The sequence below is a fragment of the Trichosurus vulpecula genome, chromosome 2 (genome assembly GCF_011100635.1).
Source record: "Trichosurus vulpecula isolate mTriVul1 chromosome 2, mTriVul1.pri, whole genome shotgun sequence".
Classification (NCBI taxonomy): Eukaryota; Metazoa; Chordata; class Mammalia; order Diprotodontia; family Phalangeridae; genus Trichosurus; species Trichosurus vulpecula.
Genome location: NC_050574.1, coordinates 169,144,826 through 169,158,095, shown reverse-complemented (window position 1 = coordinate 169,158,095; position 13,270 = coordinate 169,144,826). Strand labels below are relative to the sequence as shown.

Here is a 13,270-nt window from a genome sequence, read left to right as displayed (position 1 = left end):
GGAATATTTCTGTTAGACGGCTCTCCAGGCGCGCCTGCTTTGAATTTGTTCCTCAGACTTCATCTACTTGGAGATTTGAAGAAAGATTTAAAGCCTTCTACCCACCCCCACCCACTAACCCTGCTCTTTCTTCCTTAACACCAAGCTGGTTAAAAACACTACGTGGGAGGTGAAGGGGGTGCATAGAGAGCAGGTCAGGGAGGAACTACACAGTGTTTGTGGGGTATTTGGGGAGAGGGCTCGAGGAACTGAGAACAAACGATCTGCTATCTCCCCAAACCCAGTGCCCTTCTCTGCTTCACAAGTCTTGAAGGACCCTTGAATTCCAGAAGAAAAATTTTGAGGGAGTGGGCATCCATGCCTAGCTGTTAAAAAGCATCACCTAACAACCAAGGGATTTTGTCTAAAATCCTCCCCCACCCCACCCCTGCCTCATACACCCATTTCCCAGGATGATTCCCTGGAAGGACAACACCAGCCTGTGGAATGAGTTACTCTGAAGACTAAGGAGGAAGGGTTTCAAGCCCCTTGGGTGAGGGGAAAGAGACTAGGCAGTTAGGAGACTGCCTATTATGGAGAAAGGGCTAAAGAAATGGAGGGGAAAGGGAGTCAGGTATGGGGAAGCGGGTGAGAGAAGGTACTTCAGGAATTGTTTCTGTCCTCTCTCCTTTGCCCTTGTCTCTTCCACATCATCGAGTTTCCTTTCTTCTCATCTGTCTTGCACTTGCCCACCATTTGGCAACATTCAGTTTTCTCCTCTCCCTCCTCTCTTCTCCCTTGCTTCACTTTCCTTTTTTCCTTCCAAATTGTCCTCATTCCATTGCCCCAGCTATTTTCCACCCGATCTTTATTATCTGCCGCAAAGCTGTGTTAGGATGGACACTTCTCCCTCATCAAGTGGTAGGTGACTGGGGAGGGAAGCTTGGACAGCCACTTGGCTCCAATCAGTTCCTGGGATTCAACGGCTGGACAGCCTGTGAAGTGGGGTTGGAGAGAGTGCCTGGTCCTGTCACCTTCTTGGCTAGAGCTCTACTCTTTCCACTCCTTACTCCCCCACCAATCCAAGCCTCACTAATGTTTGTCAACATCCTCCAGGGCTAAGACTTGACAGGGGAATGTCAGGGGCTTGGCAACCCAGAGACTGTGCCCCCGCTGGCAAACGGTCAGAGGAGGGAGCAGGAGGAACAAACCCAAGATTGTAGCCTGCACGCAGACCCTTTGCCTCCATCAATGCTCTTCTTTGTCCAGCAATACAAACGTTGTGGCTGGAGAAAAATTCATTTTCCTCCTTAAAAGGGGGTTTCTGCGCTTCACTCTCCTCTAGCAGTTGCACCGCTCCTGTCCTGGGCACCAGCTTCTCCTGGTTTGCTCCCCTACTGGCCTACCTAGCCTAGAAAGGATTCTTGGGCCAGGCTTAATACTTCCATATGTCCCTCTCTTTTGGGGGAGGGGCATGCCTATGCCAGGTACTCCATTCCTGGAAAGTAGCGGGGTGGGGGATAGGCCCTTGAACGTTTCTACTCTTTTGATCAGGGTAGCTTCAATATGCTGACTTAACTCATCTAAGATGATTTGACTTATTTGAGAATAAAAATTTCCTGAACGTTGGGAATGTGCACACTTTCACAAAATCAGACATGCCTTCCAATTTCCAGGCATAAAATCCACATAGCCCCTACTCTTGAAGTCCCTAGATCCTAAGGTGTAACCTAGATGTGCGAACTAATCTAAGTAATTCTCCCATGCAAATTAGTGGCAACTGGTTGGGTGAACTATGATTCTCATACTTGCTCATGGGGATCTCCTTGGGGTGCAAGTACCTTCACAAAGAGACTCACATACATTGCAAACACATGCATTCTCCACCTCGGTGCGCTTTGTATTCATACACACACAATATTTTCTGTACCTGCATGCACAATTGGTTTCCACGAATGTGTTTGTACTTTGGGGTAAGAGGGTTTGACATGAGTAACAGGAGAAAGAGGGTGGAGAGAAAAAAAAGGTTTGAGGTGATTGGCAACCGTTCCTTCTTCCGTGAAACAGGGAGTGGAGGAGACAGCCCTGAACTCAAGGTCGCCTTTCGGAAGGAGGGAGACCCGCTGCTCCAGTGGCGGCGGTTACGACCCTCCCCTCTTTCTCTCACTTTTCCCCCTTACTCCCTCCCCCCCACCCCCCGCCTTCCCTTTGGTCCGCCAAGTCTGCCCCGCCCCGCCCCGCCCCACTCCGGGCGGTGGCACGCTGTAGACTTTCCTTAAACGTGTAACCCAGATGTCCCCGCCTTGGTTTGTTTACATTCTTGGGAGCTGTTGTGGGGGAAAACACCCACACCCATACCCACCGCCCTTCTGCACCAAGTCAAATATAGTGGCAATACTTTTTGAGAGGGGGTGGAGGAAGGGGGAGTGATAGAGGAAGGTGGGAGGGAGGATAAGATTAGGGGAGACGAAGTAAAAAAAGTGAATCAGACACATAGATCTTGCACCGACCGAAAAGGACATCTCGAGACAGTAAAAGCTGTCACTCACAGGAATCCTCCAAATGCATACACGCACACATGGAGATCCATGGAGGTAGTTCCCTTCTCACAGTCATCATCACACTTAGAAGACCGGAAGGGCTCAGGGCCTCCTCCACAAGCCCCAACCAACACTATCACAGCCTTGCCTGGGCAGCCCAGTCGCTCAGCCGGTGTCCTACCTCTGCCCAGGAAAGACCATCCGCAGCATTGACCTCCTGGACACAAGATGACACTTTGCGTCTAAACTTCGAATCCCTTCCCCTCTCCCGTCCCCTTCTCCAACACACACACACACACACACACACACACACACAGACACACACACGTCTCCCATCCCCATCCTGGTCGCTTAGTACCACGATCTGCCTGTGGCAGGCCCCTAAAAGAGGTTTGCTGAATTGAAATTGGAGAGAGCCGGTATTTCTTTGCTTTTCTGTCCATCACCTCCAGTCTTCAGACCTTTCAGAAAGCACAGACCAAAGCGCTTCTTCCCCCTCCTCTCATTCACCCAAACAAAGAGATTATGCAGTGGGGGGGGGGGGGGGGGGGGGAGGTGAATAGTGGATAAGGGTCACAGTAGGAGGGCTGTGGTCATTACCTGTTTAAAGATGATGTCATGTCTTACCTTGACGTAAGACGACGTGTCTGGGACGGTTTGAAACATCTTTTGTGGGCAAGGATGGACCGAGAAGGGTTCAGAATCCACCTGCAAGGAGAAGAGTTCTGTCAGTTAACTGCTTGTGGGGGAGATGCTGACAGAGTGGAAACTGGAGGCTAAATGGAGGCTGGGCACTGGGGGCTACAAAGAGACACAGACAAAAGGAAGAAAGAACTAGGCTGAGACCAGGGCATGGTGATGTGAGAGCTTTTATACCCTTCCGTGGAGGGCTGAGATTATTGAACTCTACTGACTCCTTTGAATGAAAGTAGGGGTTCCTAGGATGAGAAACTCAAGGCTCATTCCTTTCTGCTTTTCCTTTTTCTATTGTCCCCTTTCCATCTGCTCTCTGGCCAGATATAAACCATCTATCTCTTATCCCCCTCTATACACACACCTACTACCTTCATGGCCTAAGTAGTTGTTCAAGTGGGGCACCCTCCACCTTCTCCCTATGTTAAGGAAAGGAGGGAGGGAAGGGGGAAAATTAAGGAAGGAAGGAGAAAGAAGTAAAGGAGAGGAAGAGGGCCTGATGAAAACAGAAAGTAAAGGGAAAAACCATTTATACCAAGTATCTAAAGGTGAAACAAGAGATTGAAATTTTTCAGAGCTGGATTCTTGGTTTTGCTCTTTTCAGCCTTGATTTACTCATTCCAAGGCTCAGTTCACCAAGTCCCATACATCTCCTTTGAAGGATTCTAGCTGTCTCTGACTACCCTATGAGGCATTTCTGCCATCCCCAAAACTTTAGTAATAATATTTTGGGTCTGCTTAAGTCTAGTATGAGTTCCCTCCTTAATCTCTTTCGATATGCCTGAGAACACCCTTCAGATTAGACTGTAAAAATATTGGTAATGGATGATACAATGTGCTTAGTAGTCTCAGCATTCTTAGTATTTCTCTGAGGTAGATATCTAGACTCTAGGTAGATAATGGAAAGGAAACCACATCAACCCTATCTGTTGATGAAGACTTACTGCTCACTAGATGCCACAGAGACACCTTGATGCTTCGTGAAGACTTTTCTCCAGGGAGACAAAGCTCCTCTCTTCTTTCTAGATAGTTCTCTCTCTCTCTCTCCCTCCCTCCCTCTCTCTGATTCTTTTTGTCTGTTTCTGTCTTGTCTTTCTGTCTCTGTGTCTATCATTGTCCTTCTGTCTCTGTCTACCCTACTACTCCCCCTCTCCCTCCCCCCTTTTTTAAACGTGGCAGCAGCCTGCTTCTCCGGCAGCCAATGTGTTTCTGATAAACTGCTTTTTCCCCCACTAACAAATTCCAGCTTCTTTGGCTCCTGAAGTCACAACAGAAAGACACACGTTCAGGGACAAGGTACATTTCTTCAGATCAGAGATTCCCTGGCCTCCTCCCTCCATGCCCCCAGAGTGACCCTTCCCTGGAGTTTACCCCTCTTTTTCTTATGGGTCTTGGAAAAAATTCAGGGTGAAACTCAAAAGGGTGGGGGGACAAATGGACAGACACAAAGACAGAGAAAACTCTTGAAAAAACAGGTCTGCTCCTTTAGCTGTTTCCTTCTTGTCAAACTCATTCAAAGGAGTCCAGGGGAATCGTCCAGAGGAGGAATTTGTCCTCCCCCATCTCATATTCCCACCCCCTTGTTCAGGGCACAAAGAAGCCACTCACCTTATACACCCTTTCCCCTTAACCAGCAGGAATGGAACAGTGGAAACTCCAGGATGGGAAGTGACGCCTCAGTCCGCCTCCGAATCTCTGTGTTTTCAGACACCGATACCTTGTTGGTGGGATTAAATTTGCTAGATCCTCAGCCGGACTGAAGTTAAAGTTTTCCTTTCTTTCCAACCCATCCAGACAGCCTGCCTCAGCCCATTCATATCCTCAGGGGGGTTTTCAGTAATGGACTCGATTTGTGTGTGTTTCCCTCTCACTCTCTAACACTCCCTCTCCCTCTTCCTCTCTCTTTTCCCCTCTTTTAATTTGATTTCCGTTTTCTTATCAATATTTCAACTGCTGTCTGATGAATTGTTCTAACAGGACATCCAAGCATCTGTCCCCAGCCCCTCTCTCCCTGGGCTGCATCTACACTTGAAGGACTTTTAAAACAACAAACCTGCCCATCTACAAATACACTTATTATACCCATCCTTCTGTGTGAGTATGTGTATTCACTGAGAAGCCAAGAGGAAACGCTGAGTGGAGCTCCAGGCCTATTTTAAACTGATTATTTTTCCCTAGGAAGTTTCAAATATCTGTATTAAAATGATAATTCCCCAGGTTTTAAAAATATATGTGAAGCCCTGTAGCCATCCAACTGTTTAGCATTTCCTACTGAAAGGGCGATCATACTCCATCCAAAAGGCTCTGTGTTCCCCCAGGGATAAGCCAACTCAACCAAAGCTCATTCCTAGACGCATTCTTTAGTCTGTGTCTACAATGGCAAAGTCAAAATCGGAGCTGAGGCAATTACCTGGATGACTGGCCTAAGAGGCATTTTTAAAAACACCCTTGTTAACGACTTGTTTGCTTCGGGGAACATTTGTTGGTTACCTGCCTTGAATAATTCAGATAATTACTCAGCCTTCTACTTAGACTGTGTAGACAAAACCTCATATGGTGTCTCAAATTTCACCCTGCACATATGTACGCTGGCTCACACAGTTGCACACACAGTAACAGAGCCATTCTTCACACAAACAGATCCCCGGCGTCTCTGATGAGATACGTATGTTCTCTCTCATCTACTCCTTTCACACTCTCTTACATTTCCCTCCTGGTTTGGGACCCAGTACCGAGAACCCTCCTTGTCTTTCCCTGTTGTGCCTTCAACACACCCTGTTGGGACCAAAGAAATTGCAGATGCAGGCGGGGTGAGGGCGGGGATTGGGGTGAGGAGAGACGAGAAAGAGAGGGAGAGAAAATAAATTTGCAGGCACCCTCTTAACTGCTGTGATCGTTGGCTGTTGGATTTAGGGCTGGAGAAGGGACCCTAAAGGCAGTCTAGTCCGAGTTTCTGCATCTCTGCTTCTTATTAATGAAGAGACTGAGTTCCAGAGATACTAAGAGAATTGCCAAGGTCACAGAATAAAATGGTAGAATCAGGATTTGACCCCTGACCCACTGACTCAAAATTCTAGGCTCACACCGGGTTGCCCTGATTTTCCCCTTTCTGGAACCAAATTACGCCTCTGCTCTCCTTGTTTTGTTCTCCAAGAGTAATGACCATAACCTTAATTCCCAACGAAATTCAAATAGGAAGGGATTCGGGGTGGGGGTGGGGGGGCTTCCACCCAGAGAAGAAAGTGGTTTCTCACCAGTCCGCCTTCCCTTAGAGCGGGAAGCCGACTTTAAAATCCAGGTCTTCCCACGTGGGGGGTAAAAGAACAGGCAGCAGGGTTATTCATTATTTCCTTCGCAACAATATCCCGATTTTTCTCTCTCGGGCCTTCCCCCAAAGTCCAACATATTGAAACATTTTGCTGCTTAATAAGAGCAGCGCATAGAGCCGAGAGGTGAAAGGCCAACCCAGGACCCGTGACTGCAGCTCTATGAACTCGGCGCTGACTGACGGCCGGCTCCGAGCGCCCAGTGCATTCCTGACAATTTCTTAGGAAAACAAGACTCGGGGTTTAGCTACGACTAGGGACGAAGTCTCCGCCCCATCATAGATAAAATCTTAAAAAAAAGTTAGGGGTTACTTTTGCCCCCCGCCCCGACCGAAAATACAGACAAAATATCGTCTTAAAACCAAACACACACAAAAATACAACACTCACAGAGACACGCTCACTCACACATCCCGAATTCACACTTCTAATAGGATACCAATTTTCAAGAGTGAATATTTTTTAGTAATGTTGGATATCGGAAAATATCTTCTGAGATGGGCTAGAAGGTCAACATTAAGTGAAGGAGGCAGAGAATTGAGGCATCCATAATTTCTCCTAAATTATCAGATATTTCAAGGAGTGTGCGTTTTTTATGGGGGGGGGGCGAGTGGGGGAAGGGAGGAACAGTGTTTCTGAGTTAACCAAGTAATAGCCTGAATTGCTCATTTCCCAAAACTTGCTTAGCCCTCAACAGTGAGAGAACACTGGCTCTTTCCCCCAAATACTTCTGGGATACTCCAGGTTTGTTCTAAAATTGTTAAATCTAAAATCTCCATTTGAGTGTCTCCAGTATCCCAAATGCTTCATCCCCTCCCCTTCACTGAACAGATATTTGTAGGGGGCGGGGTGTCCTAGAACTTGTGTCTGCCTCTTCATGAACCCATTGGGGGTTTTCTTGGCAAAGATACTGCAGTAGTTTGCTACTTCCTTCTCCAGATCATTTTATAGATGAGAAAATTGAGGCAAACAGGGTGAAGTGACTTGTCCAGGGTCACATAGCTAGTAAGTGTCTGAGATCATATTTGAACTCAGGAAGATGAGTCTTCTCTGGCTTCGGGTCCAGTACTCTGTTCACTGCCCTACCTAGCTGCTCTTGCTGTGCTTATGGGTTACATTTAATAGCCCTAACTGACATGCAAAGCTTTACAATCTGCAAAACACTTTCCTGCTAGGTTATTAGTGCAAATGCTATCGTCCTTATTTGTTTTTTCAGACGAGAAAACTGAGCCTCAGTGAAATTCAGTCACAAGTTAACAGAGCTTGTGTTTGGAAAGTCAAGTCTTCTGACTTGTCTGGTATTCCTTCGTTCTCTTTCATTTTTGTCATGGTTTACCCAGTGCCTAGCACTGTGCCAGGCACATAATAAAGAAACAAATAAAAATAAAAGAATGAATGACAGACCCTTGTTGGTTGACTGACTTCCAGCTGCACTGTGCTGCCTTTTCTCCAAGATGGTTATTGGAATCTCCAGGGCCCTGGGCTTAGAACTGACCAGCCCTGGGACACTAAATTCTCTCTGTTCAAAATTGCTGCTCATTTTTCTTCTTAGTGTGAAATATTCTGAGACTCACATCAAGTGTGAGAACAGATAGAGAAGAATCTGGCTGTGTTTACACAGGGAAGCAGAGCAGAAATATGGAACAAGAATTCGGATCGTTCACTTGTTCCCCAAAACAAAAGTAAAAACAAAAACAAACCCCTGCATATAAAAAAGGGGGATGGGGGTGGAACCAAATCTCATCGAATCTTTGTATTTCAGCCAGCTCCTGACACTCTGTACGTAGGAAGCCCTACATAAATGTCTGTTGAATTGAAAATAAGCATTGTCACCTTGTCATTAAAGAAAAAAAAATCGGGACTGGGGAAAGCTTTGACCTGAACGATTCTGATTGGCTGTAGGCATTGACGAATTTCACGGAACTGGAGAGCTTCAGGAGACTATTTTTCACATACCAACACAAGCTAGAGAGCCAGGCTACCCCAATGCATATAGAACCCCACCTGGCTTCCGTAGATGGAGCATTTCCTCAGCTCTTGTCTAGCTTGGCCCAGTGAAATCCCCAGGGTCCTAATTTCCCCTCTAACTCAGCACCATGGGAGCTAGACTTGGCAGGAGGGGATAAGCAAAATAAGAATAATAACCCATATGGGGCTTTAAGGCTTACAAAATGCTTTACAAATATTATCTCATTTTATCCTCAAAACAGATGAGGAATCTGAAGCAGATAGAGGATAAGTCACTTACCCTGCATAACATACCTAGTATGTGTCTGAGGTCGGATTTGAACCCAGTTCTTTCTGGCTCCTGGTACTGTCATATATCCACTTCAGCCACCCAGATTCAAAAATGCTTAGAGATCAGGTGAGCTGAGCAACAGAGAAGGAGGAGGAGCAGCTAAAAAGATGATCAGAATTCCCTCAGGTTAGAAAATGTAGAGGGATATATAAATTGAATTATGGGGAGGTGAAAGCTAAGAATATTAGAGCTGAAAGTAATCTTCGAGGTTATTTAGTCTAACTAGTTCTTTTAGAGAAGAGGAAATCCAGGGGAAAAGGAATGACTTGCCCAAGGTCACTTAGTTACTAAGTGGTAGATTCAGAACTAGAAATCTAAAAAAAAAAAACCAAAAAACTATTGTTTATGCAGCCTTAAAGTTTGCAAAGCACTTTCCATATGCTAGGAGGCAGTGGACAGAGAACTGGCTCCGATGGCCTGGGATCAAAGCCTGTGCCTGAAACTTATCACTTGAGCAATCTTGGGAAATCATTTTCATCCTTTTCTCACTTTCTTCAACTGTGAAATGGGTGAGTTTAACAAATAAATCAAATGAGCTGGACAGAATAGATATAGTCTCTGGGACCCGGTTTGACGCAAGACCTATAATCTCATATGAGCCTCACAAAGGCCTTGTTGAGACTGGTACTAGGGATATCTTTCCCATTTTTGTTGTTGTTCGGGCATTTTTCAGGTGTCTGACTCTTCATAGCCCCATTTGGAGTTTTCTTGGCAAAGATACTGGAGTGCTTTGTCATTTCTTTCTCCAGCTCATTTTATAGATGAGGAAACTACAAACAGGGTTAAGTGACTTGCCCAGGGTCACACAGCTAGTGTCTGAGGCCAGATTTGAATTCACAAAGATGAGTCTTCCTGACTCCAGGCATGGCAGTCTGCCCACTGTGCCACCTAGCTGCCCAGGTTCTTAGAAATTAAATGGCTGGCCCATGGTCAACTAGCTAGTGAATGTCTAAGTGGTATTTGAATCCCTTAGCAATGGAGGCTAAGGGACAAACTAGGAAGGAAACAAGTATTCATTAAGCACCTGCTATATGCTAAATGAGTTACACCTGTCTCAACTGATGTGCAAAAAAACAAACAAACCCTGGTAGAGAAGTCCTTTTACTATTCTCCTCTTGCAATTGATGAAACTGAGGCAGACAGAAGTTAAGTAACTTGTCCAGGGTCACCCAGCTTGTAAGTGTCTGAGACTGGTTTTGAACTAAGCTCTTCTTGACTCCAGAACCAGGGCCCAAAAAGGACCAAATACTATTTGTGCAGTTCTAGGGTCCACCACTGTTTTTCCACAATTTTCATTTTTTGTTACATTTTGACAGGACTTTCATTTATTCACCAGAAATTTGTTAGCAGGAATGATTAGTTGAACTAGGAAGCCATCATATGGCTCCTCTCCCAATTGGCTCCTACCTTGTTAGTTCTCCTCCTTTCCAGTGACCCGGGGATTCCCTCAAACGTTAGGAATTGGGAGTTCCTTCTCATGGCTAAATTTGAGGGGTGTCTAGCTCAGGTTGTCTTGTATGCCAAAATAGATCATTGTGGTTCTGGATCAATTTTTGATTCCATGAAGTCATTTGCATAGGAAGGGATGTGTGTAATTTAAAGACAGAACAATTCTCTGGGAATTCAGTGACTCCAATCTTGGTCACAACCCTAAAAAGCAAATTCTCACCCCCATATTCTGTGTCATTTTCCTGAGTAGTAAATGAAGGGTTCTTTGGAATGCTGATCCACCTCAATGTACTTCCACAGGAAGTTAAGTGGGACCCAGAGCTTACTTTTATTCAAGATTGGATGCTCTATTGCTAAGTGCACATTTCCTGAGGACCAACATACAAATAGGTCCTCCACAGAAAGATTTATCTCCTTCTCCAGGGATCTCCTCCTGAATTAGCACAATCTCAAACCAAGTGAATTTCTGCTTTTATTCCTCCCCATTCTTTTAAATATTGGGAATAGGGAAGAGGGAAAAAACAGGCTTTCTGCTTCCGGAATATGACAATTCAGATTTTAAAGGGTGACCAACTGTGGAGGATAGCAATAGGGGGCCACCCCCTTATCTCCTGTTAATTGTGTTTCCTGGTAGCCCCTGGCAAGCTGCAAACCTAGATTGGACTCCAGCAGATTCCAAGGAGGGAAGAGGGGTGGGAAATCTGTTGCTGGAGATAAGTCCAGGAAACAGAACTGGTAACTATGGCAAAGTCTCTGCAAGAGGGAAAAGCCAGGACTCACTGTATTTCAGGATGTATCTCTTCATAAGACCTTTGAGTCTCCATGACACAGGTACACAGATGTGTATGCACATATAAACACATACACACATGCAAACACACACATTGTGACAGAGGATGCTGGGAAGAGGGCAGGAAGAGCAGGGTTGATGGCTGAACATTAAGCTGACAGCACAGGATGGAGGAGTCTGGAGATGCTAGGGGCAGGCAGGATGGTGTGGTAGAAAGTGCATCCGAAAGGATAGCTCTATCATTTACATTCTGTGTGACTTTGAGCAAACCCTATAAACTCTCCAAGCTCTGACACTTGGTCATTAGTAAAATGGAGACAATATTCAAAATTTCTGGGGCACAGGTTTATTGTGAAGGAAGTTTGCTATGATCCTTAAAGTGGCACTGAGAGATGAACTGCTATATTAATAATAACAATAATAATGATAAAATTTTGGTTCCTCCCCACTCCAACATGCCTTGATTGTCCTACCAATGAAGTAGGCTTATATAGCTCCAGTCATTGAGATTTTGAGAAATTAATGAAGCCAAGTGAAAATCTGGAAAGCAGAGAGGTTAGAAATCATATAAAGCATTTCTCATCTCTTCATAAAGCCTCCCCATCTCAAAGCTCTGACTTTCTCTGGGCTCTAATTTTCTCATCTGTAAAATATAATTCAACAAATATTTCTTAAGATCCCTGTGTGTAGGATTCTGGGGGAGGCACCAAACTTAGATGAAAGGATGGTAGTATATAGTTTTAAGGTACCTTTTTGCTCTAAAATTTAAAATTTAGAAATAATATTTTATAACATTATCTATAAAGATGATGAATATAATATCTCAGATTATGAATTTGAATTATGGAAGAATTCCCCATCACTCTTATGCAAGCGTGCGTGCACACACACACACACACACACACACACACACACACACACACTACTTTCTCATACTCAAATTAGCTTTAAAAAACTTCACGTTGAATCCAAAGAAAGTAAGACTTGTTTGACTGAACACTGACATTTTTTGGACTTAGTTCTTTGGTCTTTTTTTGCAAGGGCTGGAAGAAAGGTGAGTGGGAACATGGAGTGGTAAGGTTAGGTAGGATGAGAAGGATAGTAGAAAGGACATGGGGAAAGGAGTGTTATTTTATTGTCTCTGATGCAGGAGGTTTGTAAAGATTACATTATCTTGTTCTATCTTGGCTGATTCAGTGCCTGAAAAGCCTTGATTTAGTCTGGGAAAAGAAGACAAGTTGAACTCAAAGGGAGTAGCCCTTTTAGAACTGAGAAAGAGTGCAACCTGTCTCCTTACATTCGAGGAGTAATTTCTTTAGATTAAAACTCCCACTATATTGGTGGATTGCTTCTCCCCATAATGACTTCCCCATGATTCCAGATGTGAATAGAGTGGTACAGTTTTGCCCCTCTGAAATAGTTGATGAACATGCTACTGTGGTTCTGAGCCATTGAGAGATGAAACATAAAAAGGAAGCTGCCTTTTGCCTATTCTTACAATTATGACAGCTCTCCATGGAGAGCAGTTCAGTTTGGTAGACCAAATGCTGAATTATCTGTCCAAAAAGAAATCCTAGGGGAGAAGCCCAGTCATAATACCAACTTCCTTTATTAAAACTTCCCAAGCCTCACTCCCAAGGATGAATCTTGCAGAGATAAGTGAGATCGTGTCTTCACAGCCCTTTTCACTCCTAAAGGAAAGGTAGTGCACCAAGAAGGGTAGGCTGACAAAACTGGCATGCCATCATTATTGTCATACTTATTATTATTATTGTTATTATTATTATGGTGTTACTCCACTGGGACAGACTGAAGACAAACATCTGATTTCCTGTTATATCCCTCAAGGGGATTAGCAGTCACACATTGTGACTCCAGGACATCTTATAACTATATACAAAACAACATGTAACCACTAACTAACACAATAAACAGCATTGAGCCACAGCCCACCAAGTTCCTTTTGGGGAATATGGTTCCTTAGATAAGAGATCAAAAGTGGGGAATATATTTCTGTTTTCTTGGTATAGTCTTAAAAATTGGACCCATGGACTCAACTTCCTGTTCTTTGAACTGCTGCTTCTTTCCCTCACTAGAGAGCAGAACTATGAAAAGCAATTGGATAAAATACATATTTGAATATAAGATTGCCATCTTCACCACCATATATGAGAAAGAGTGGTGTAGCTGGGGT

General features: G+C 44.6%; 1 protein-coding gene across 2 annotated transcripts in view; it reads right to left on the bottom strand.

The window, feature by feature from the left end:
- FLI1 (Fli-1 proto-oncogene, ETS transcription factor) overlaps window positions 1–5,050 on the bottom strand; it is a 165,093-nt gene extending 160,043 nt beyond the window's left edge. Inside the window, exons 1-2 of one of the 2 annotated variants that reach the window (XM_036745705.1) lie at window positions 4,821–5,050; window positions 3,120–3,227 (exon numbers count right to left, since the gene is read on the bottom strand). In XM_036745705.1, coding sequence (XP_036601600.1) covers window positions 3,120–3,185 — 66 coding nt within the window. In that variant the 5' untranslated portion in view covers window positions 3,186–3,227; window positions 4,821–5,050. The remainder of the gene's footprint in view (window positions 1–3,119; window positions 3,228–4,820) is intronic. The other variant, XM_036745706.1, reaches the window with a different exon arrangement.
- Between the last annotated feature and the right edge of the window lie 8,220 nt (window positions 5,051–13,270).